This window comes from Athene cunicularia (assembly GCF_003259725.1).
Source record: "Athene cunicularia isolate RWA chromosome 2 unlocalized genomic scaffold, athCun1 chr2_part1, whole genome shotgun sequence".
Taxonomy (NCBI): Eukaryota; Metazoa; Chordata; class Aves; order Strigiformes; family Strigidae; genus Athene; species Athene cunicularia.
In genome coordinates, this window is record NW_020799095.1 from 118,410,616 (window position 1) to 118,437,755 (window position 27,140).

Below are 27,140 nucleotides of genomic sequence, written 5' to 3' on the forward strand. Positions count from 1 at the left end.
GAAGTGTAATTCAGACCTGGTTCGCCATGGTACCACAAAAACCTTTGGACCATTAGTTCTGGTTCTTCTGCTGTAAGATGAGAACATATTGCTTTTCCAGTCCTCCTTGTCCAATACATGGATCATCTTCTATCACATTTAGATGCAAGTCTTGGGGCCGTTAGCTCTCTAGAGCAGACACACTATTTTAACTCAGTGTCATTCAGATATTCAGGTCAAAGGACTGAGTTGAACGTATGGAAAATCCGAAGTGCTACAGTACAGCATCTTGTTTTCATCACAGCATGTCTTGAAAAGAAAAATCTGCTTTTGAAGTGGATTTTTGACAACCTTCCCCATGAAGCTGAATTATCTGACCATACAGAACCCTGTGTTACAATTTTTCTTTAAAACAGCAACTGCAAGGCACAGCAGATAAGGAACTGTGACCTATAAATATATTTTAAGTCAGTGTCCTAGTATCTATGTTGAGCTAAACATGATCCACTATTTAAAGATAAACAGGTATGAAGTTTAAAGTGACTAGCCCAAGGTTCACAAAACAACTGAGATTCAGAAATGAAATTTAACTCATCACAGTTTTCAAGTTAATATCTTAACAATACTATGCAGCAAGTCAGTTTGATATCAGAGCTAAATCTACCCTTGGAAATATTAGCAGGCTGGTGTTGAGGTCGTCAAACCATACTGCTCTGAACTCCAAAAGATAGTTCCTCATTGGGAGAGAACAACTTTGCATATTATGAAACACCATGGATGAAGATAAGTAACTAATAAAATAGAAAAAGGACAAAACAAACTGGCTTAACAACTAGTAAGTTAGCTCTATCTTGAAGATTTTTTGTTTCTAAAATTACCTCTTCTGATTAATTATAACCCTTTAAGAACTAGCTGACCTTCAATTAAAGAAATCCAAGCTACTCCCAGCAATGAGGGCAGGCCAGCCAGCCAGCCAGCCAAAGGGGTTAATTTGTTATGCTGCCTTTTTCCAAGACCTCATGACCCCAGACCTTTGAAACATCCCGTGTTTGCTGTTGAAATATTGCAGAACTAAGGTATTAAGATTAGTTTAGGATTTCTTCTATACTTTTATAACTACTTTTTTTATCTGTTCCTCAGTTTTTCAGGAGTTTGTATTTTCTACAATTATTTTAAGGTTCTAGACACAAAAGCTCATGGCTAAGAGGCTTCTTCTGAGAGCAGAACTTAAAATAAAAAGAAAGGTATAAGAGACTTGATTCTCTCTGGCCTTAAAGCAGGATGTCTTTAAAGTTCGGCTGTCACTACACATAGAGAAGTCAGGAAATGCAATACAATTGCAGTACAAATGTTACTGCTTAAAAGCACTTTCCTGAATAATTTGAAAAATGTTTTAATAGCACCAGCAAGAACAACACAGAACAACTACTGCACAGGCACTATGCTACAAATAAAACCAACAGGCCACTAGAGAGTCAACATGGCCAAGGAAGACCAGGCTGTGTTCAAGATAAAGACTTTTGCTTCCGTGTTGGCAAGTTACTGTTTATTTTCCTTGTGGGAAACTATTGTATCACTGATCAGTGTCCTAAAATTAATATATCAGTATTTCACTGTTCTAGGAATGTAGTTATGAAACTCAACTAACAGGTAAACACATGCAGCAAAACCAGCTAAGATGATGTGAAATGCTTATCATAAAAATGTGGTTTAAGATTAAAAAAAAGAATCAGATCTAGAAGTGAATGAACTGTTGGAAGCTACTTCCTGATAAAATAACATATAAGCCCAAAGTTGAAGCATTTAGGTGAACTAGAAAAGGTACATAAAAGACAGCGTAGATAATTGGATGTACAGAACAGTTTCTGCACAAGAAAATAGACCGGGAACCCTCAGGCTTAAAACAGAGAGGTCTATAAAATCATGTGTAGTATGAAAGAGATGAAGAGGGAACGATTATTCACTACTTGAGACTCACACAAGGAAATCATCAGGTTTAAAACACAAGCCAAATGAAATACTTTTTCCAAACAAGGCATAGTTAAATTGTGTAACTTACTGAGTGTTGTGGACGCCAAGTATTTAAACGGGTTCAAGAGGGATTATACAAATGCATGTAGAATGCTTCCATTGGTAGCTATAAAAAAATAAAAAAACAACAAAAGTTTTGATGCAACCAGATGCTTCAGAAGTGCCTAAGCTGATGACTGCCAGAAACTGGGTGGATGAATCAGGATGACACCTCTCTCAGTCTCACGTCCCTTCCCTAAAGAGCCATGAAGGCAAGACACTGGAGCATGTTGTCTTCTGGGTTTGTCCAGCACAGCAGCTCTCTGCAAAGGAGCCTTACAGCCACGGAGACAAGTAGTCTGCCGGGCTCCCCTGTAAGAGGAACCTCCAGGGTTAACCAGAGTTTCTCTCAGTCTTCACTGAAGCTCATTCTCATGACTTCCCTGACTTGTGGGGCAGAGAAGGGGAAGAGGGAAAAGTGAAGGAGCAGGAGCAGAGAGGGTCAGGAACACTGTGGCACCATTCATGCTGCATCTAGAAACTACACCAACATTTTCTTCACCTTCTAAAAAATTTTCCTCTAGAAATCTTCTGAGAGTTTTCTTGACAGCACAGACAGTTTACAATGTCTGAAAGGGTTTTTTTATGGCATGCTATGAACAAAATTTAAATACCAGTGCCAAGAATTAGAATGATTTACATCATTCTCTCCAGGGTGGGGCATACTCTATCCGCTATTCAGTTAGAGGCTCCTAATAGGCCCCATGGTGCTGAGCTGCGTTTATCGGTATAAATTAAAAGGTTTCCATTTCAAATCTTCTAAGTTCTCGAAGCAGGGCAGGCTTGGTGGTGGGGAAATGGGGGGTACATATTCAAGCCCTGTGGGAATCAACTACTCCCAGCACAACCACAGCTCCTGGCTCCTGCTGTGTTCCTGCAGGTCTCCGTGTGGCCGTTCATCTCAGAAGTGATAGCTAGAGCAAGAGGAGAGCACTCAACATCATACTTCCTCAGTGTGAGCACTGCAAGTCTTGCGACCTGTTTTCAAATACATTTCCATAGATGCGGAACCATACAAAATGACTTTCTTGCATGCTGTCTGTCTTGGAGGTCAGTGTGGCAATACTGAGCTAGTGATCAGGCCAGTCGGACACTCAACCTGTCGCTGGCAATTTACTGAATTACAAATCAAAGAACATTCACAGCTCATAACATGATTCAGCTAGTTTGCCATCTCTTACCAGGACTACCCAAATCCAGATGTTCAGGAAAATTTTGCCCAGACTCCACCAAAGTCCCAAGACATTCCTGAAGGAGAGCCATACTTCTTATTATTCTTCCAGAGACAGATTACCCTGCACTGCAATGCTTTCCAGCAGCAAAAGCAGTCCTGCTGGGGCCCAGAACAGCTAAAGACAGTGCACAATGGCTTTTTATGGGCAAACTAGGGTAAAATTACCCCAAAGACAAGAACAAAAATTACTGTATCACACACTGTTTTCCAGTGTCACCCCAAAACTTTCTTCTATATAAAAGGGGGCATATGCTAAAGGCACAAGACATTTCCTTATTACTGAAGACAAAGTCTATAAGCTACAAATGTTAATTTATATTTTCTGAGAAGCTGCTTTAACTACTCCAGGTAAAGTTTCCATGTGGCTCCTGCAGCATCTAAAGGGAGACATCCACAAACAATGTTCCTACAAAATAAGGGTCTCTTACTGGCAGATAAAACCCAAAATTTGTTTTCAGTGCAAGAAAAAATTCTACAAACTCCTCTAACAATAACTTTGTATTTCCACCAATTTTTGATGCTGTCAAAACAGGGAGCAGGTTCTCTGTACTTTTACCCACCCCAAGGATTAAGCAAAGAAATCAGCATCTGCCACAGCACTGCATACTTGCCTACAAAACAACACAGACAGTAGATGTAATCTAAGGCTTACTTCGCATTCTCAACACTGTTTTTAATCTAAGATGTTGCACTTCTGAGCTAAGAAAAAGCTCTAATACTGGAGGTCTACATCCTGCTCTCTTAACCAGAAGCGATGAAGTAGCTTCTGGCCAAATAAGGACATCTTCCAAGCCCTGCAGAATATAACATGGGTTTTATTACTATGTCACCACCAAGATGCAAAACTACAAGGAGTTGTGCCTAATTTAACTCAATGCTCTGTTTTCTGAGTTACAGCAGAGATGCTACTTAAAAGGAAACATGCAATTTTTGCTGAAAGTGCAGCAAAACCACGGGCCTCGATGTATTTTTGCTGGCTACCGGACACCCAAATGCAAAGAGATGACACAGACTGTGGTGGCCTCTAGTGGCGGTTTCGCCCACATCCCAAACTCATCACATGATTTGGCTCACGAGACTGCATTTGCTCCACTTCCCACCAGTATTTGCTAGATCATTCTGAAAGGGGCAGCAGGGTGAGATGATGATTTTGAGAGGTGCAGCAGGGGAAAGGTAAGGCAGGACTTATTACAGTCATCCTAGATGTCATTTACATATCAGTATCTGCCTATCCTCATCAGCTGCGGTTGAGTCACCTGACAGGTATACCCATGGGTAAGGTAGTTCTGGTTCTTAAAATTCTGTGTCTTCCATTGATTTTCTAACACAATTTCCTTTTAAGCTACGTTATCTAACAAGTTAAGGACCAGGTGTGTCTTCATGGAAGACTAATCTTCACTTAACATTTCTTTTCAATTAATTTGAGGATTTACAAGTGCAGGTTTTAAGAATGATTAAGTAGTTCTATAGTTTTTCAAAAGCAACAATCTGATGTATCTTGAAGTGAACTGAATACAGAGATCCTGGGATCTGTAGTCAATCTCTCCAAAGCCATGGGAAGGTAACATTCATGGTAAAAGTTTCCTAAAAACAGTTTAATTTTCCCTAACTTGGTTAACATTCCTCAGTTCCCTACCATCTGGCCTAGATCACCAATGGATCAGTGTAGAGGTCCTATTTCAGACTGGATGAAATTTTCCTCTTCCATACCAGTGAAGTCTATGAAGGCTCTAAAAGTTGCTTAGCTGAGGAGAGGGGAGACACATGAATTTGTTATAGTAAGCTCCCAGACCACAGCAATCACTGCTCAGTGAAGATTTTGGTATTCTCCAAGTTCGTGATTACCTTCTACAAGCTTAAAAATGCTACTCAAAGGATACAAAACACTGCACAGGCCTTAGAGCAAACAAGCCCCACCTTCCCAAGTGGGAAGTTTCTCAAGTGGACAGACAGGTGGTGAGAAACTCAGTCTTGAATTCCGAATAATTTTGTGCAAGGTCCAGCTCCAGCCTGAGTTACACACCATTTATCTTCAGTCTAAGAAGATTTCTTGGCTTTGTATTCACCGGTTCAAGCAAGTATCTCCAAAGAGAACACTGTATTTGTCTTTGACCAGTACCTGTCTGCTACTGATGCTGCTGTAAGCAAGGCCAGATGCAATTTACATGCCTCCATTTTTGTAACAGACTATTCAAGGACAGTTTTAATTCAATACTCTTTATTATGATATCCATTAAAACAATAACAAGGTGATTGCTTATTACAGCTTCCACAGACTGGGGCTCCAGGCCATACTGTCCTGGGTACACACACGCGCACACACATACAAAAGACAACCCTTGCCACAAAGAACTTACAATCTAAATAAACAAAACAAAGATAATGATTAATTAAGAAACAAGAGGAGGAATCACCTGCATGAGAACACAAGATAGTTTTGGCTTGGCTTCTAGCCTGGAGTTCAAGAATTGAAATTCCTACTCCATTACAGTATTCTTATCACCATGGTCTGAGTTTTTCTCTGTTAATTACAATGCAAGATACATTCTTCAACATTTATAACCAATATAAGGAGACACAAAGCTCAAGTTTTAGACCATATTTCATCAAGTGATATACAGCAAACTAGTCTAGAGATTCAGAGATCTTAAGTGGCCAGTTTCCTAAATGAGAAAGGCAGTAATAGTGAACTGCAATATGAAAAACAAAACCATCCAGGAATACCAATCTCTGCTAAACCAGTCAAGACTTAGTATTTCAGTATACCAAATTGCCTTACACTTTTGTGCTTGGAATAAAGAAGTGACAACTGTGTTGTGCTGCATGACAATGCCTGACCTTTAATGTTAACCAAAATAAATAAAGAAAAAGAATGAATACTGAAAAGCTATCAAATTATAAAGCTACACTGTAGCTGCTCTGATTCTGCAAAAAGTTTCAAACACAAAAAGGAGTTGTCATTTCTGGCACTCACATCACAGATTTGCTGTCCTTGAGCTGGATAAAAGTAAAATATTTGCAGAAACCTAAAATAAAAGTGACAGGACTCATAGAAAGAGATCAAGAGCAAGCATATTGGATTCAAAACTAGGTAGCATGTTTTACTTTTTTTAAAACTTGAAATAAATTGTTGGCTTTTGTCTTGTCAACATCAAAAGAAATTCTCTGAAAGGCAGAACGAAGTCTACTGCAGCTCCTCACTCATCGTTCACAGAAGGGGAACCATCAGTTGTAGATTGCAATAGCAGTTCCATTTCACCCACAAAGGCACTTGCTATCTGGATGTGAGCTATATCCAAACGCTACATTGCAATACAAATTGTATCCTAATGTATTCATCCTGAAGAGTTCAATTCCCATTAAGTGGGTTCTGATGACACCCGACATATTGATGTACTTATTTCTCGCATGGCTGCTCCAGAAACACTCCGGCACTGATTCTATTTCAATTTTGAAGAGCACATCAAATTCCTTAATGTGTACAGAACTAGGCTTATCAGATCCTAAACGGAGTATTTCAGGAAGCAATGAGAATAGAGGATACCCACCAGACATCCACCACCACAACCTACAGTATAAAAAACCCCCAAGCATAGTCTAATCCAGTGCTCTAAAGATAATCCACGACTAACAATGTGAGAAATTCAAATGCAATGAATAAATGATAATTGATGCCAGTCCCTTGAATAGTCTTATTCTTTTTAAAGGATCTCCTAATTTTTCCCCAAGCCTTAATTGTGTAGGACATTCTTCTACCCTGTGCAGGAAGTAACCTAAGTGTCTGTGTAACAAGGTAATTATTACCACAGTCTCCAGGCATTAAATGACAGCCCCCTGGAACACAGTTATCTCTGTATACAGGCTCTCACTGGCCCGTAAACATTACAAGTATCACGACTCACTTTTTCATGGTCAAGTCTCTTCAGTACCGACATTTTCCACTGAGGACAATTAGGACAGCAATGACCAACACTGCATAGGGAGCCTTATTGCAGCTGCTCGACTCCATCTTCTACAACACAGGCCAAAAGGGCTGAGTCACAAATGGAACCAAACCCAAGTATGATCTAGGAATCAGCTGGTGAACTTCTTGAAAACAGGAAAAAATAACAGAAATGAAATAACCCTCCTCTCCATGGGCCTAGACAGGCATACAGTGCAATTCTTGCAAAGCTCTCTGAAATACCTACTTCAATACATAAAGGGTTCACGTGGTGAAAAAAATCCCACATCAAAGAAGCTGCAGTTTTCCCGCTGTTAAGGAAAGCCACCTTGGTTTTTTGATCCAAGAAAAACTATATTTTCAGAATTCCAGTTTCTTCACAACCAGTATCATCTTGCACTGCTCAAAAATCCCAACACTATGACAGATAAAAGGTATCTCAATATAGTAAAGCACATTGAGTATTTCCCCTTCCCCCACAGTATCTGCCAAAAATCCATTAACAGTTAATCAGTTTGGCATGTGGGAGCCACCAGAAAGACCAGCTCCCTTCTGGTATTGATGACTGGAAGCCCTTCAGTAAGATCTCTCAAACTGTAATCTAGTGTAATTTTCAGCCAAATTCAGCCAAAGGGATAGCTGCCTTAAAATTTGATTCACCTTTTCCCTGCATCTCTTCTTCTTTCTTATATATGAATACTGGAGTACCTTCAGGATTACTATCAAGCAACTAACTAATCCAGTGGAAAAGCTCCTAAAACAAACAAGCCAGTTTTCAGTCAGACAAGTCCCTCATCTAGTTCACCACACAACCAGAAAGTCTTGTGATGGACGAGGTAAGAGACAGCACCCCAATTTTGGCAGCAACCTACATCCAGTTTAGCACGATCATGAAAATGTGCTCTTCCCTTAAATACCAAATTTTGCCCCCAACAAAATCACCTCAGGTACAGCTAGTCAGAAATCTGCAAAGAGCAAAAGGACTGCAGATGTGTATTAACCCTTTTAATGGAAGTCTGATTACTTCTACCAAAGTACCACACTGCCTATTACAATTCTGGGTGATAGAACTCCATAAACACAATTAAAAAAAAAAAGTATTAGGAAAATTCCAAATGCATTATTCTAACATACTTACATTTACTTTTGGCATATTCTAATGTCAGCAGAAATAGCTTATGCATGTTCTCTGCACAGCAAATGCCTTGATCGTTCTTAAGTTTGGAAATACTGATTTCAGGTGATCCCATGACCACAGAACCATATTCATGAGTAATTCACAAAAGAGAAGTCAATCTTTCTAACTCGTCAAGAGGATAGTGTCCAGATAAAAGCAAAAACTTGGAAAATAAGTTTCAGCTGCTCTGCATTCCTTGTTTGTACTTTTAAGTTACATATAATTACTTAGTAAAATACTGGTTTTTAAAGTAGATTTTATAGTAGACATAAACCGAACATCTATGTGGGGTGGAGGGAGAGGGAAAGGCTTTAAATCTCTTTTAAGTCTTGAAAACTTCTGACAAGATGAGGCAGGGAGAAGGGGGTTTAAGGGAAAAAACAAACCCAGCAAACCCTATCCAGCATCTATATGAATTACCCAATTCAAATCCATCTACATGCACAAAACCTTCTCTTTGTGAGACCTTGGTAACTGATCAGGATAAATTACTACAGCCTAAGCAAAAATTATTTTATTAGGCATAGGACTATAATAACGAGCTCTTCAGTCATTTCCATTTCTAATTTTCCTGATTCCATAATTAAGAAAACATGATTAGACAACTAATCTTCTTCCAGTTTACTGAATCCCAGATTACAAAGAGCCAAAATGCAGTAACATTTGAAAATCAATTTTACACAATTCCAAATAAATTATCCAGGCAAACAATAATCTCATGCAAAGCAACTAATATCAAACTGGAAACAGAAGACTCAAAATCTTCTAAATTCACAGGTGTTTCCACCCCAAGGTAGAAAATGAAAAAATTACTGCTTTTGCCTCATCTGAAATGATAAATACGTGTTTTTAGTTATAAGAAACTGCCTTTCAATACTCTATGCAAATTCTTCAACAACTGAAATTATTCTCTATCACTCTGTAGAAAGCAACAACTCCTATAAGGCAAGGATGAAGATTAAGCCATTGTGGAAATAAAAGTGCTTTTTTCAAAGTTCAAAGGCCAAGAACATCCATAAAGCGAAAAGGAGCCAAAAACCAACATCAGAATTAACAGGCAAGAATATACTCATTTGATGTTTTTGGAAGTGAACCTGAAATTTACACTTCAAGACTACTGTGCCAAAGAATGAGGTTTACAAGAAACAGTTTGCCTTAGGGAAACAAATATTACAACACTCAGACTCCAAATAAGTCTCAAAGATCTCAAGTAGTACCTTAAATGCTCCCTTCATAATTTGTTCTTCCACACTTTATGATTTTGACAGCCCCTGGACAACAAGATATCACAAGCAAACAAAAAGTCAAGTACCACACTAGAAACTTTAAAAATTATCGCCTTTTGGCTTAAGGTACAACTTGAGAGCAAGGCACACAGAATCTGTCGTCTTTTTAGAAACAAGAGACATGAAACGTGATTTTGTGCAGCAAGTATTGAACGTATGCGATTCCCTCAAAATTTCTTAGTTCCAACTTTCCAGTTTCATGGTCAGATCAGAGAGGTTCACAGTTTCACCACTTGAGTTCTATTTCACCAAATCAAGATATGGTATAGCTACTTCCACTGAAGCAGACTGGGCATATTACAGGGCATGCTGCCCCAGAGTACTCAACTTAAGCAAGTCCGAGTCTGTCAAGTCCACTTCAGGAGCTGTGAAGCAAGTGCTCAGGAACTGTGATGGAAATTATCTGAAACAATAAATTATACTGCAGCCAACTCTACCGCAGTAACTCGAACTAGCACTAAATGATGGAAAAATGGATACTAGGAACGTTTGTTCTGTATAGTAAGCAACTGAACTGTAGAAGATACAGAATACAGATTTATTATTTTGTTGGGTATAAACTCAACTATAAATAAAATCGTTTTAATTAAAAACTGTTATTATCAGCTTGATTGCTCATAATTACTCCTCTCAATCAATCAGCAGGCCAATACTTGGGTTAACTTGAAAGACTAATTTAGCAACTTCTTAAGACTGAATTAAATCTCTAACTCATTCTCGCAAGTGAAATGGGTTGAATTATACCCATTACAAAAGGCTACAGAGGAAACAGCAACTGCATATTAAACTGGAAAATTAACTGGACAAAGCTTCACATTTAATACAATTGTGAAAGACAGATAATAGAGAAAATCTTAAATGAAGATTTTCCACTTGTAGCAAAGGGCACAATAAATCAATTTTAAGAACTTGTAGCTTTTAAATATTTTTTCATAAAAATATATATAGAAGAAATCAAACTATTTCCTAACAGAGGTGAAACAAAGCAAAGCAGTTAGAATAAAGGAATGTTTCTCATAACTTGATCCATTTATCTAACAAATTCCCTCTCCATGGAACATTAAATGCTTCCTAAAACAATCACAACAACACACTGTAAGAACCTCCACCCTCTAAAAGTCAGACAAACAAGTTTTCAAAGAAGGTCCAACACACACTAATTCTTCAAGATATGTACACTTTAAAAGCACAGACGGGAGTTAACGGTGCTACTCAAATCAACTCTTTCTATGACCATACACGCTCCCTTCTAATTTTCAAGTGCTAAAGCTATATCTCAAAAAGGTTTTTTGTTCCTTGTAAGAGATTTCTAACCAACAAACAATAAGACTCTGCAACATTTCCAATTAGTTCAGTTTTGTTTTAATGATATGGGGCAATTCTTAGAGCAGACATTGTGTAGCTAATAACTACAAAATAAAGAGGTTTATTGGTGTGGTCTCAGAATCCCAATCTGAACAGTAAATTTGAATCAAGGCAATTAAATGAAAAGCCAGAGTATCTGAAAACGCATACTAAGTTTTTGCTTCAATTTTGCAATACTTCTTGAAGAACTTGAAAAAAGTAAAGTTGGTAGAACAGTATATATCACCAAGATTACAAAAACTGGAAGGAAATAATACATTGCAACAGTGATCCTCATTAAGTGATTTCATCACAATAAATGTTTAAAAAAGTGTCAATGTTATTTAAAAAGTGTTGTATACTCCCCCCAAGTATTTGAAGACAGATAAACCTTTTTTCTTAGTCAAAATGGCTTTTAAAAAAAGTTTCTCAAAACAACAGCAATAATCAAAAACCATGAATTGTATTTTCTTTAATCTGTAACATCTCTAGTGCTGAAGGGCCATCCATGTAAAAAGCAGATTCTTTGGGGACATTAGTCAATTAACTTAATAAAACCCAGTTTTACGAGGATTTATCCTTCCTGCTACGAGGTGAGTCTGCTCCATTTGAGGTCACTGTTCCATTTATTCCATTTTCTAGAAAAAAGAAGAAACATTTTTCAAATACAACGAGACACTTTATATTTTGCTACATTTTTGTAGGCCCTATACAAACAGTCTTGTATAAAAACTTCTTTTCTGATCTATCTTGTAAAATTTAATTATGATAAAGTCCAGTTTCCTGACACTGAAATGTGTGCATTATATACATGTGGACTGAAAATCAAGACTAGCTATAAGGTTTTAGAAGATACTATCTTAAAAAAGTAAAATACTCAACCTGTAAATGAGACTGTCCTGTGAAATTCTGGAGACACACAGTATATACACAATTCCCCGGTGTAGGTCTTTACTGTTTATCCCACCTATTTCATATTTTAATTCTTCCTAAAATTACACTCCTTCACAAACATTTCATATATATAGAAAATATTTAAATACAAATACACACTGTTTTTTTAAAGTATACACTTTAAAATATAGAATTCATTTATGTTCTGATGAAGATATTTACATAGATAAGATGGACAGAAGTAAAACACCAGTTAGATTTGAGAGGAGTATGTGTACAAGGAAAGAATTCAAAAACAAGACCGGGCACTTATCTTAACAATACAAAGTACGAATGTGTTACCAGTTGCAGCTCTGTATGTCTATCCCACTTCTGGGCCAACTTAAAGGTTTCAAGTGTTTTAAACTGTTCAAGTACCACAGTGACAATTTGATAGCAAAAGTTTGCCCTAGAACAATGACCCACAATCTGTGGATTTATAATGCACACAACTGGAGCAACATGATACCATTGTGAATTAAAAGTATCCCCTTTATTCAGTGTCACCATAACCCAAGGAAGAAGAGATGTTGCCTGACAGTAACTTTATAAAACAGATCTGAAGAGCGAAGTGCCTATCCAGCTATAATGCTTGCTGCTTAGCATCTTTGCTTCAATTTGCAGTATTGCTGTGACTTCAAGCAACCATTAAAACTGGTTGAATGAACGTTTTTCATCTGCAGGTGTGTTGTAGATCACCACAGTGTGGCCAATCCACAAAACCAACCGTTAATTTTCCTCTATCCCCCACTACACCCAAATGCTCCCATTTATTCAAACAAACAACTAAAAGAAAATAATAAAATCAGAAACATACATGAGAATGAGACCAGACACAGGATCAATTAGTCACACAGAAACAGTCAAAGCCTATCCAACATATTTGGTTGTAAACACCACCACCATTTTAAGCCTACACAAGGTGGTCTTTGGATACTTTTCAAAAAGTTTGTGTTATTCTCAAATCAAGAAGCTCACAAACAATGAGCTAGATCCAAGCCAGCTAACTGAATTTCATAAATATTTTCATAAACAGTCATGTCATAACAAGCGTAAGTAAAATAAAGAACAAGAATCAGCATGTGCCTGGAGACCCCACCTACATCACCAGTAGGATTCTTCTACTGTCACTTCTTGCTTTTGGCATAGTCTAAAAGTAGCACATTTTATTGTACCCTGGCTCCCAAAAATCCATCCAACCACAAGAAAAAAAATACAATTTTAAAACCATTTAATTGCATATATTACTCTTTCAAAAACATTGCCTTGCTACATACTGTGCAAGTGTTCTGAACAGATAACATTAGAGGAATCTTCAAAACACAAGAAGTAACACTAACCTTTAAGATTTTAAAGTTCTTTTCTTTCCATTTAAAATAAGCTGTAAATTTCCCCAGTCTAAAACAGGCACAGCTCAATTATTTTGTGAATAGAACCACAATTCCAATTAACTGCTTTTTTCACTATTTGTTTACCACTTGCAAGGCTCCATTAAAGTTAGGTGAAAAGCAGCAAATTCATCAAATTACGTGAATGAAATAGTTTAGGAGTTGTTAAAAAGCGACTACATTTTTAGTTCACTGATTAATACGCTATTTAAGTTTATGCTTTAAAGATATTTGTCATTAATGCCACAATAACTCATAGTACACAATGAACACAAAGCTCTGATTAAGTAGGACACCTACACAGGAAGCTACCTTCACTCAATTAAAAAAACAGTCCAACTGGATTTTCTGACAAAAACAAGAAACCCCAACAACACAGAAAAGCCGAGTTGAGATAATTACAAATCATCAAAAGGGAGTAAGAAATACTCTAAACCATATTAATTTTAATAAAAAAGAACAGTGAAGAAAAAAAAAAATCACTGAATTGATCTCTGAGCAAATCGTCTTCACACAGGTTTAGTATATCAAAAAGTGGAACATGTTGGCAATACATGATTGGCAGCAGATTATCATGCTGAGAAAAGCTTTTGAAATTACTGAAGCAGTTTCAAAAAAGGTGCAGAAGTTATTCAAGATAGCAATTAAATACACAGAAGTTTAACTGTTGGTACAGCAAGAAATATTGAAGTGTGTGGATTTTTTTTTTTTTTTTCCAAATGGAGCATATAATTTTCCTTGGAGGAAAAAGCATTCAGTTCACCTTTCATGCCCTCTCCATAAAAATAGTTGTGACGCGATCAAGTCAAACCTGGAGTCTTTAGTTCATTTTCAAATGCTTCTACACAGATTTAGAGTAGTAAGTAGTTACTACTTCCCTTAAAAGATGTATCAAAGTTCTAATTTTAGTAAAAACAATAAGCCTATTTACTGGATGGATAATGAAACCATGTCCTTGCCCTAAAAGCTCAAGAGTTTAGTGGCAATGAAAAACAAGCTTGAAATTCATGCCAATAAAAATTTAGAAGTAATTGATTATGAGAACACATCTAAAAATGTGTCTGCTCTCTTTTCATAAGAGAATAAAACATAAGCATGACACATTGTGCTCAAGTAATGAAATTAGACATAATAAAAATCTGACATTGCATTAACAAAAGAAATGGTAATTCCTTCATTCAGCCAATTAGAAGAGAAAAAACCAAACAATTAATATATAGTGGGTTTTTTAATTAAAAAAACCCAACCAACAATATTCACCAATACTGTTCCTGTAACTTGAGTCATCTCACTTGCAAGTTAGACATGTTTCTTTAACACTTCTATTATAAAAGGCTCTCCATTATCTGAAGTTGTTTTTGAGAAGTCAAGGCAACAGAAAAACTGAAAATACTAACCTCTTTCTTTTCTGGAGGTCTTTCCTTTAGCTGTTACGAACTTCTTTTTCACTGACTGAGGCTGAGAAGAAGAATGTTCTCTCCACCTCCGAAGCTGGAAATTAATGAACTTCCACATCATAAATGCTTGAGCCATGCAGATGGAGGCCAGCACACTGATTCTAGAAACAAAACACAGGTGAAGGTTTATCAGTAAGTTTCTCTCATTATTTAAATAGAAAAGGAAAGTAGAACACCACCTCAGATAGTTTTTTGCATGTCATAAACTGCCTTTTTACACAGGTTCTTCAAACACATTAGAGTGATTCCTTCTAGGTAACATGAATTTGTAAAAGTTCAGTTTTGTCTGGGTTTTTTTTTTGTGACCTCCCCCCATCCAGTAACATCAATTTTCTAAGCCATGCAAGAGTTAGCTCACATAAGGTGACTGGGCTTAGCACAGCTGAACAAAACTAGATATACTAGATATAGTGAGAGGGAAGTCTTTGCCCCTCCATCAAAACTGGGAAGTACTAGAATTCTTTCCGCTTTTCTCCTTTCTCAGGATTACTTTCAAGGCAATAGGTAGTAACAGCTGAAAACGGTTTAAAAGAGTCTTGCAGTTCTGAATATCAATTCTGCAGGGTAATGCTGACATCGTCAATGTTTTAATAACTTGGTTTTCTGTATTTAATTCATAGAAATCAAACCACCATTCAGGTGGTAGGCTGAACATTCTGCATTACTCAGCAGCAACAGAAGCTATAATAAAGGCAGAGAAAGAGGTAATCAGGACCAAAGATACTCTGGGCCTAATGCCTTGACCTCTATAGATAAACTCACTGCAATTGTATCTAGAATACAACTCAATAACTAAAATATTTTAAAGTAATCCCTGTAATTAGATACTCCCTTTAATTCTGGGTTGGGTTTTTTTTCTGACAAAAAAAACCCAAGTAACCAGTTACAGATTTCTCAGCTGTATAGAGTGTAAATGTTTAATTTCACTGTGCCTTACAAGTTTATTACATAAGCTATTTCTATTGATCCCATCGGCTGCATGAAACCTAACCATTCATAATTACTAGCACAAATACCATACCATACAATTTATATTGTTTATTTAGCACAGGTTTATAGCTCATGCTTAAGAACTGTTCCAAGTTTACTATACCTAACAGCCAGGATATTAAAGTTTCCAGTACTGAAATTCAGCTGCTGATCTTCTGCTCTTGCCAGTCCAAAGCCAAAAGTAAGGACTGAGAGAATCAAGGTGAGAAGCCTTGCCAAAACAAAAAGAACTGCCCACAGTGAAAATCTGCAAAGAAAAAACATCACAAACACTAAATGAATTCTCTGTTCACAAGTACCAACAATGCAAATGTTCACTTTTTATAACATGAATCCATTTGAAATTTAAGAACTTAACTAAACTCATTATTTTGCACCTATTCTAGTCTTACGTCTCTAGTACTTGTAGAAGACAAAAAGGAAAAAGAAGGCCTGCCTCACAATATCCTTTTTTTTTTTTTAACAAACCAAAGTATGTTCTGAGAACTAGGTTCAACTCAACAGAAAGTGCCTTCTATTAAAATTAGAACATAAGCATGCTAGTAGTTCCTACAGAACAGGCTGTATTAGCAACCTATGCTGTTCCTTTTCCTACAAACCTTTTTTTTAAAAAAATATTAGTATAAAGTGTCAGATTTTATTTCATTTTATACTACTACTAAGTTTTACTTAAATAGGTGAATAAGGTAAAATAATAGCTGGTTTAGAGATATAAATACTAAAACTAGCCTGGAGAACTATGGCCTCTAAGGAAACATTGAACTTCCTTGTTATTTTGGTTTCTGGTTAGTTAAATGCACAAGGCTTTGAGACAGAAATTACATGAGAAGATAACGACTACTTACCCTTTCTGGTATCTTTCATCACTGAAGTAGAAGAGACGGGATATGTGGAAAAGAAATTCAACAAAGTAATGCAATACTAGAAGAACAAGTCCAAGATGGGTCAGTCTATCAAAACAAATAAAACAAATGTTCAGACATTTTGTTAGATGTTCAAGACAGAGAATGAAGCCAGCAAAAATTGACAGTTGACATGGGATAAGGCCCTAGAGGGAAGAGGGACCCAGGAAAGATGGTTAATATTCAAGGATCACCTCCTCCAAGCTCAGGAGTGATGCATCCCAACAAAGAGGAAGTCAGCTAAGAATGCCATGAGGCCTGCATGGATGAACAAGGAGCACCTGGACAAGGTCAAACACAAAAAGGAAGCCTACAGATGGTGGAAGCAAGGACAGGTAGCCTGGGAGGAATACAGAGAAATTGTTCAAGGAACCAGGGATCAGGTTAGGAAAGCTAAAGCCCTGGTAGAATTAAATCTGACCAGAGACATGAAGGGTAACAAGAAAAGCTTCTATAGGTACATTGGTGATGAAATGAAGACCAGGGAACATGTGGGCCCTCTCTGGAAAGAAAAGGGAGTCTTGGTCACCTGGGATATGGAGAAGGCTGAGGTATTCAATGTCTCTTTTGCCTCAGTCTTCACTGGCAAGTGCTCCAGCCACACCACCCAAGACACAGAAGGTAAAGGTGGGGGCTGGGAGAAAGAAAAAACACCCACTGTAGGAGAAGATCATGTTCGAGATCATCTAATGAACCTGAAGGTGCACAAGTCCATGGGACCTGATGAGATGCATCCGTGGGTCCTGAGGGAACTGGCAGATGAAGTGGCTCAGCCACTACTCATCATAGCTGAGAAGTGGTGGCAGTCCAGTGAAGTTCCTGATGACTGGAAAAGGGGAAACATAAACCCCATTTTCAAAAAGGGAAATAGAGGACCCAGGGAACTACAGGCTGGTCATTCTCACCTCTGTGCCCAGCAAGATCATGGAGCAGATCCTCCTGAAAACTAGACTAGGGCAAATTAGGGAAAATAAGGAGGTGATTAGTGACAGCCAACATGGCTTCACTAAGGGTAAATCATGCCTGACAAATTTGGTGACCTTCTATGATGGGGTTACACCATTGATTGATAAGGGAAGAGCAACTGACATCATCCACCTCGGCTTATGGAAAACTTTTGACACTGTCTTGACATCCTTCTCTCTAAACTGGAGACATATGGATTTGATGGATGGACCACTCAGTGGATAAGGAATTGGCTGGATGGTCACACTCAAAGAGTTGCAGTTAACAGCTCGAAGTCCAAGTGTAGACCAGTGATGAGTGGTGTTCCTCAGGGGGCACTACTGGGACCACTAGTGTTTAACACCTTTGTTGGCAAAGTGAACAGTGGGACTGAGTGCACCCTCAGCAAGTCTGCCAATGAAACCAATCTGTGTGGTGCAATTGACATGCTGGAGGGAAGGGATGCCATCAGAGGGACTGTGACAGGCTTGAGAGGTGCCTGTGCAAACCTTATGAAGTTCAGCAAGGCCAAGTGCAAGGTCCTGCACACGGGTCAAGGCAATCCCAAACACAAATACAGGCTAGGTGATGAATGGATTGAGAGCAGCCCTGTGGAGGAGGACTTGGAAACAGTAGCGGATGGAAAACTGACTGAGTCAGCAATGCACATATGAAGCCCAGAAGGCCAACCATATCCTGGGCTGCATCATGTGAAGTGTGACCAGCAGGTCGAGAGAGGTGATTCTCCCCCTCTACTCTGCTCTTGTGAGACCCCACCTGGAGTGCTGTGTCCAGCTCTGGGGTCCCCAACATAAGAGAGATGAACCTGCTCAAGCGGGTCCAGAGGAAGCCACAAAGATAATCAGGGGCTGAAACACTCCTATAAAGACAGGCCGAGGGAGTTGGGGTTGTTCAGCCTGCAAGAGAAGGCTCTGGGAAGACCTTATAGCGGCCTTCCAGTACTTAAAGGGGGCCTACAAGAAAGATGGGGAGGGACTCTTTATTAGGGAGCGCAGTTGATAGGACAAGGGGTAACGGTTTTAAACTGAGAGGGTAGATTCAGATTAGATATAAGAAAGAAATTCTTTACTGAGAGGGTGGTAAGGCACTGGAACAGCTTGCCCAGAGAAGCTGTGGATGTGTTCAAGGAAGTGTTCATGTCCAGGCTGGACAGGGCTTTGAGCAACCTGGTCTAGCAGAAGGTGTCCCTGCCCATGGCAGTGAGGGGTGTAACTAGATGATCACTAAGGTTCCTTCCAACCCAAACCATTCTATGATTCTATGACTTACTTCAGGAGATAGGCTCCAGCAATATGAAAGAGATAAAGTCCAATGTAGACAATCTGGCGAAAGATATCTTCCTATGAGGAAGAAAAAAGTAATTATGTGTTATACACAATGTTAAACATTATTGTACAATGTTATATATTATTATGAACTATTCTGTAGTCTTGGAAATTCTGCTTGGTTTATCAGCTACCTTAATGTGGCCTGTTCTGGCACTAAATTACTAAACTTCAATCATCTAATTCCACACATAACTTATTGCTTACTTACCAGTAACATCCAGTGTCTTACACATATGCTATTGTGAGAAAACGCATCAAAGATGCTTTTTAAAAAGGCCATTTCTATTTGATGTGAGTACTGTGAATTTGTACTAGCTATTACAATACTTATTTGGTATGTATTACTATAACATCAGATTAACTTCCTACAGTTTCACATGTTTGCTGCCCATCAGATTGTTACAGAAATAAAATAACAGTCTATGAACCAAAATGAAAAGGCTTCCAAGTGTTGACATCTATTTTAAAAAATCCAAGATCATTCAAGGTTCTGGCACACTGTTGCTAGCAAATACAGAGAATAATGTTATTAACCACTTATGTTAAGCCACATGGTCACACTTCAAGTTAGCCAGCCCTATTGAACTTAACACTTCATAGTTATGAAATAATAAAGGGGAAGAGACATGAATTTAAGTACAGACACACAGCACACGGAAAGCAGAAGGTGCCATCTGTCAACAGAATCACTGAAGCATGCTGTGTCACAACAGAAGTCTGTCTTGAAGTTGGTATGCAGAGTATATTCAGTTGTGCTTAAACTCTCCAGTCTTAGGAAACTTCAAGCAAGGAGCTTCAGCTTTATCTTGTATACATGTAATTAAAAAAAGGCCTAAAAATTTTATCTTGTAAGATCTATCTTATGTTATGCAATACTCCATCTCAAAGCCAACAACAGCACAGAATCAAACACTTGTGACAACACCAAAGACCACACATATACACAAAGAGCGAGAAAACAGATAAAAACCTACTCTAAATGATCTGAAACAAAACAAAAAATTAGTTCTTTCAGACAAATTAGAATAGTCAAATGCTCAGTTTGTCCAAGTACTGCCAGGATGAACCTTTTGCACTTTATCTTCAGAACTGAGGTAACATTTAAACAGCCCATGCTTCCTGCTTAGACAAACTGTTAGAGACTGAAGGCCTACTGGAATAATGCAGGTGGAGGTATACACTACTATGCAGAAAGCAGTTAAGAACTTCTTTTCTGGTCTATGTCAGCAGTACAGACAGTTAGACCTGAGTGAAAGCCAGCTCCTTCAAAAGAAGGAATAAGGCAGAGAAGCCAAGACGGCAGAGGTTAAAATGTGATGAAAGAAATATCAACTATGAACTTGCTAAAACAAATTAACTATTACTCTTAAAACTTCGTGCAAAAGTCAGGGGCCAAAATTCCAAGCAGTGACCCAGCAGAACACTACTATTCAACATATGGAACTTCCATCACACTTGTGACAGCTTTCTTGAAGTTATGTTAAAAAACCCTCAACACTTGGATATGGAGAGAAATTCGAGGTATCACTAGCACAATATGGGAACATCAGCTGCAGTTATCTGCAAAACTTCAGTGTTTGTATTGCATCTGATCAGCATGAAAACAAAGCATCTCATTACTATTTTCCCAAGCCTCTTCCAGGCTCTTGAACAAAGACTTATGGTTATGTAACATGTCAGTTTCATTTTCTTGAATAGAGCAGAACTCTGGCAGCAGAGACACAGTCTAGTCACAGAGTAGCAACAGAAACACAGATGGTTTCGTTGGAAGGGAGCTTAAAGATCATCTAGTCCAAGTCCCCCTGTCATGGGCAGTGACATCTTTCACTAGATCAGGTTGCTTAAAGCCCCATCCAGTCTGGCCTTGAACACTTCCAATGATGGGCCATCCAAAACTTCTCCAGACAACCCATTCCAGTGTCTCACCACCTTCATCATAAATTTATTCCTTATACCTAATCTAAACCTACCCTCTTTCATATTAAAATCTTTTTCTCCTGTCCTGTCACTACAAGCCCTGATAAAAAGTCTTTCTCCATCTTTCTTATAAGACTCCTTCAAATATTGAGAGGCCACTATAAGGTCTTCCCAGAGTCTTCCCTTCTCTAGGTTGAACCACCCCAACTCTTTCAGCCTTTCTGCTTAGGGCAGGTGTTCCAGCCCCCCAGTCATCTTTGTGGCCTCCTCTGGACTCACTCCAACAGGTCCATGTCCTTATGTCAGGAGGCCCAGAGCTGGACGCAGCATTCCAGGTGGGGTCTCATGAGAGCGGAGTAGAGGGGAAGAATCACTTCCCTCGACCTGCTGGCCATACTTCTTTTTATTTGACCCAGCATACAACTGGCTTTCTGGGTGTGAGCGCACATTGTTGATCATGTCCAGTTTTTCACACCCCAGTACCCCCAAGTCCTTGTCTGCATGGCTGCCCTCAATTCCTTCATCTCCAGTCTGTACTGATGTTGGGGATTCCCATGACCCAGGTGCAGGACCTTGCACTTGGCCTTCATGAGGTTCACACAGGCCTAATCCTCAAGCCTGTCAAGATCCCTCTGGATCACATTTCTTTCCTTGAGCAAATCAACTGCACCATTCAGCTTGGCGTCACCTGCAAACTTGCTGAGGGTGCACTTGATCCCACTGTCTATGTCATTGATAAAGATATTAAATAGCATTGGTCCCAGTACAGACTCTTGGAAGAACACCACTCGTTGCTGGTTTCTAATTGGACATTGAGCCACTGACTGTAACTCTCTGGGAGCAGCCATCCAGTCAGTTCCTCATCCATCTAACAGTCCATCCATCAAATCCATCTCTTTCCAATTTAGAGGTAAGGATGCTGTGTGTGGGACAACATCAGAAGCCGTAAAAGAAGTTCGGGTAGATGACATCAGTAGTTCTTCCCTCACCCCCTGATGCAGTCAGTCCACTGTAGAAAGCCACTAAATTAGTCAAGCATGATCTGCCCTTGGTGAAGCCGTGTTGAAGAGTTTAAAAAAGAAAAGTTTAAAAAAGGAAGCTGCATATGCAAAATGAGCCTATGCAAAAAGACTACATAATAGGTCCAGGAAGGCAAAAAGTGTGCTAACAAGAAAAGATCTACTGTAAACTCAGTGTTTTGAGAACCCCAGCAGACAAAATCCTCAGGGGGAAAAGGATGCCATTAAAAGTTGAGCACTGAAAAAAGATCTAAATACACAACTAACCAGAACTTCTGCTGAGGACTATGGCATTTAAATCAAATCCCAGAGTTTAATATTCCTTGGATTTATGAAATTATTCACTGCTTATATTCTACACCTGTAACATGACTCATGAAGCAACTGTGATTTCAGTGAGACTATCCACACTACTAATTACAAGAGACAAACAAAAAAAAGTTTGAAAAGAAAATCTCACATTAATTTGCTCAAGGGAAAATTATTTATACAACAGCTATATAGCAATGTTATGGCAATCAGAAATACAGGATTTAACTGAAAAGAAAAACTGCTACCTTTTACCATGGATATTTGAGCACCCAAAGTTTCATCAGGAAAAGTGGGTAACACAAGTAAGAATAGGGTAGGAAATCTATGATAACATGTTACTCTGAAAGTCCAAAAGAAAGTAACTATTCCACTGTTCCAAGTTGCTTGCTTTGGAATTGTTTTGATTTACATTTTGAACTTACTTTTTTAGTTTTCTGGAAGTACAATTCTGGAAAAGCATGAAACCAGTATGCCAACTGTAAGATGTAGAAAAACTTCATTTGAAACCTGTACAATACAGCAAGAATTGAAGAATATTACTTTTTATTAATGAAGTTAAAACATTTTGGAAGCTTTCTAGTGAACATATTTAATCACTGTCTTTAAAGAAATAAAAATATAGATCCTTCCTGCCAGCCAACTCAAAAGATTTTTAAAAACCAAAATTGTTACGATAAAGCTTGCAAAAATGTAATTCTTTAAAAAGTAGCCTACAGAAAGAGAACTCTTTATGCTACAAATTGAGAGAATCAAGTTCCCCCATAAATATGAGCAAAACTACATTAGTGACTAATACAGTTTTACAGACTACTTTTTCTACACAGATTGTACGTGAAACACCCTAAATTTAAAACACTCCCTCCTCTCCCCAAGAATCCTCTGAGGAAGAGGCCTTACGGAATCAGAGTGTGCGGATAGTCCCTCCACAGAGAGGTTGGATCTGATATATAGTTCTCCTAAAAGAAAAAACAAAACAAAACAAACTAATAAACCCTCAAAGATGCTACTTCCTAGTCAGAAATAATGAACGTACATAGATGTATGTATTTATCTATACATGCATGCGTACATACAAACGTACATACACCTACACATACAGGTCAAAGCTGCAGATCAATATTTCCTTTTACAAAAAAACACAAACATCACCAAAACCAAGTCCCAAAACCAAAAGACAGCTGTATTGGCTTGGAAAAATAAAAAGCAACCAAACAAACCAAGCATTCATACAAGATAGTGTCCTTATAAGATGGAGTTTATCTCAGCATCACTACAGCCATAAGTCTTCCCTTATAAACTGCTGACAAACTTTGAGCTTAACTAAGAGAAGGCAAGTTTTTTCAGGAATCATTATGTTAAGGAAGAAAAAAAACATACTCTTCCCCTTTTTTGAAACTCTTATACACATTCAGCCACTAGTAAAGAGCATGTAATCTGAAAGCATACACTCACCTGAGTCTACAGCAATCTGTCCATACACCTATTCCCTAGGCTGCCAAAATACTATGTATGATGCTTTTCTAAGATTTATCTTATGCTAATAAGCCCACACCAAAATATTACAGAAAATGAAGTACCATAATACAGTTAAAAAGTTTTATCTTATTCAGTTGACAGTAAATTAACTCAAACTGAGCAACAGTAACATTACTGGACTTTATACTCAGTTATGACTACAACCTACACAGAATCCTTAAACTTGTCCCTGCTTTAATATTAAAACCAGCTAAAAGCTGAAAAATAAGCCAAAAACTTATTTGTGATCATCATAAGCAAAATTTTTTAAATCTCGTAATACAAACAAGAGACAGCATACTTACAGAGACAAGAATGCTTGTTCCCCAAACACAGGAGAAAAGGTAGAATGCACTAAGTTGCCCAGACTCATTGAACTTGCTATGCTTTGTTTTTGAAAAGTGCATTTTCCTGTTAATTTTCTGAAATGAAAGTCCATTGTTATTTATATGCTGTAGTACTTAACAATAACCTGTTAACTGCATTACAACATCTAAGTCTCAATGCATGTTTTAACAGTTAAAAGCTTTAATGCAAAAGTTTACTTTTAATAGTCTTGAAGTCTAATTATCTTGATGAAAGGAATTAATATTTTATACTTACATCCAGTACATACTCCTGAATTATAGCATGTATGATTATTGCTACAAGCATATAAAAGAAAATTGTAGCCAAGTCTTTGATGCCATAGTGATAGAGAGAGATTGTTTCTGCAGATTGTACGTCTAGAAGACAAACAGAATTGGCTGTTAGGCACCAGTGTAGTTTAATGGCTAATAAGTCTGCTTCTCAAAGTGAAACCTTTCAGACAGAAGTAGTTTGTAGTCAGCTGAACAAACAGAAGTTAAATTAAAGCACCGTCATGAGCTAGGTCACTTGGTTGTTTACAGTCATCTTCTCTATCACATCATGAACTAAATTTGATTCTCTAAACATGTACCATAAAAATGAAAACTTAAATGCACTTAGGAAGCTTACCCAAATGCATTGAAAGGCGACAATAAAATTACGTTAAAGTATCACTCTGCTGTGATGTAAAGATTGTCACTTGCAAACCAGACCAAGAATTAATGTTAACTTATCTAGTCAGATGGTGTTTTAGGACTAATGATGAATTCAGCAGAACAGAAACATCGTTTCTAACCTAATTATTTAAAATGGAGTTTTATTAAAAATAAAGTAAGTCCTTGAAAATTGCTTATTATCTATTCAAACTGACAAATTCCCTTACCCTCAGTCTAGAAAGTACAGCATACTAATGTCTGAATACACTATCTCATAACTAGCCTCCTGCAAGATACGTACCTGTGGCAGGAATTGTAACATTATACTGAAGTGTAACAAAAATGACAGCTGCTTTTGCTGTAAACTGAAAGAGAAAAAACAAAAGTGCTGTAAATGCTACTGAAATAAACAGTATTAAGCTGAAAACATTTGCCCATAGTTTTAGCACCCTTCCCCAGCACGTTTGTCCCCTCCCATAAAACTGATCAACTCGCATTATCACACCACTTCACCTGACCTTCCAAAGGCAGAACATATGGTGTGATCTCTATAGGTCTGTTTACAGAATACCCAATCTCCTGAATGAAATGTCCTCGAAAATGCTACTTACAAATTGTCTTTTCCACAACATTAAAACAAAAACACATGCTGTGATTCTTTCTCTGGTCCGTAATGTATTATTATATTAGCAGAATGCACAATATCGTGTAATCCCCAGACCCCGATGAGTGCAGCAATGGCTGAGAATAAATTCCATTTAAAACTACTTTTTGATTCGTCAAAATCTGAAGATCAGTATCATATCCATAAATCTGTGGACGATTTTGAAAACGTGGACAAGAAAAGAGAAAAGGCATAAAGAATGGAGAACCATTTCAGGCTAGCTGCATACCAACTCAATATAATTAGCATTTTTTTGACCTGGGGATCCTCTGGCAAGAAGTGTAAAACAAAAGAAATGAAAATTAGCAGTAGTGGTACTACTCCTTTATGATGGACAGTGAGAAAAAGCAGGATGAAGGGGGAGGGGGCCAGTTTGTTCTAAAGGTTTGGGTTTTTTTTTTTGGGGGGGGGAGTGACTATACTATAAAAATCCCAATAAGCAGGTAGCAGCACAACTTCTTATATCTCAATAAGCATAAAATAATTTTAAATTTTAGCACATCTTCGATGAATCCAACATGAATCAACATGTCTTAACAGAGAAAGAAAAATAACCATGCTTTACAATATTTATGATCTGATTGTTTCTCACCACTGTAAAAACCTAGCATCCTTTATTGCATTTCTAGGACCGACAAAACAAAAAAAAACCTCCAGCAAAAAACCAAACTCCTTAATGAATCTTGGAAGGATACCTTCAGTATCTGAAGATAATTATTAAGTTACTAGCATCATTTATGATCATTCACAATAAATAAGATTTATTTTAAAAACTAGTGCTTGGTAAACAAGCCCTAGATTTTCTAGGAATCCCCGAATATACACTGGACTGCTCACTCCGTGTAACTTCAGGGAATCCATCTAGTTTGTCTGAATGAGTGAAGCTGCCTAGGGCTCCCTATTCATCAAAGAAGCTTTCAGAGGACAATTCCAAACAGCCAATTTTGAACTGCCCTGTGAAGGCTCAGTCAGCTACTTACAGTCCTAATTCAGTTGCACAAGTCAGACAGTATAAATACCTTTACAGACCAACGTTAACCACAGGAGGCAATTTCCAAGACCTAAACTGGACAATCTTCTCAGCTGTACCACATCTGTACCAACAAAGGCATACGGCCCTTTGACACTGGGGTAGAAAACACCCTGGACTGAAAAAACTGGAAGCAAAAAGACTTCAGCACATCCAATCCCCACAAAACTTCCAATCCTACCAGTAATACTATAAATACAGTAAGCCAGAAGTAGGCATAAAAGGTAAAGATTGAAGTGCATCTCTTTAACCTCAATTCCCAGAAAACGACCATATAAGGACTGTCTTGATGATTTTTGATAGTAAACCCAAACATAAGAGGCCGAGGCGCAGCCGCAAGGTACGGCTGTGGCGGCAGCAGGCGCCCGCCTGTCTCCATGGGGCTGTGCAGCCAGGGTTAACACACGTTATCCGAGGAACAGTAACGAGGAACCCAATGCCGAGCAAGCAGAAGGGAAGAAAAGCTAACCGGCAAGTATGGAAGAGGAGACAATAAAAGGGAGGCTAGATGGGGATTTAAAAAAAAAAAAACCCAACCCGGTCACAGAACCTGTTACCAGGTTAAATACGTGAGTGATGAGATCTGGGAAATGAACACCGATGCAGAAAACTTCCAGGCTAAATTGAGCTGTCCTTCAACCCCCCGCCAAATTCATGCTACTTTTATTAAAGCTTCTGGCTG

General features: G+C 38.1%; 1 protein-coding gene across 1 annotated transcript; it reads right to left on the bottom strand.

Annotated features, from left to right (window-relative positions):
* Positions 1-7,559: 7,559 nt before the first annotated feature.
* Positions 7,560-25,198, bottom strand: TRAM1 (translocation associated membrane protein 1). The gene is made up of 10 exons (XM_026842320.1): positions 25,066-25,198; positions 24,364-24,485; positions 24,066-24,182; positions 23,143-23,201; positions 22,668-22,752; positions 18,939-19,009; positions 16,647-16,751; positions 15,905-16,048; positions 14,752-14,912; positions 7,560-11,671 (listed from the first exon to the last, which is right to left on the bottom strand). Exons 2-10 carry the CDS (start codon positions 24,412-24,414, stop codon positions 11,598-11,600), a joined length of 867 nt encoding a protein of 288 aa, XP_026698121.1. The 5' UTR covers positions 24,415-24,485; positions 25,066-25,198; the 3' UTR covers positions 7,560-11,597.
* Between the last annotated feature and the right edge of the window lie 1,942 nt (positions 25,199-27,140).

Excerpts from the sequence above, each read along its gene's own strand:
- TRAM1 (XM_026842320.1), bottom strand. The coding sequence starts at position 24,414 with ATGCTTGTAGCAATAATCATACATGCTATAATTCAGGAGTATGTACTG. Across the intron at positions 24,183-24,363 it reads TTCAGGAGTATGTACTGGAT|AAAATTAACAGGAAAATGCA; the intron begins GTAAGTATAAAA and ends CTTTCATTTCAG. Across the intron at positions 19,010-22,667 it reads ACTTCCAGAAAACTAAAAAA|GAAGATATCTTTCGCCAGAT; the intron begins GTAAGTTCAAAA and ends TCTTCCTCATAG.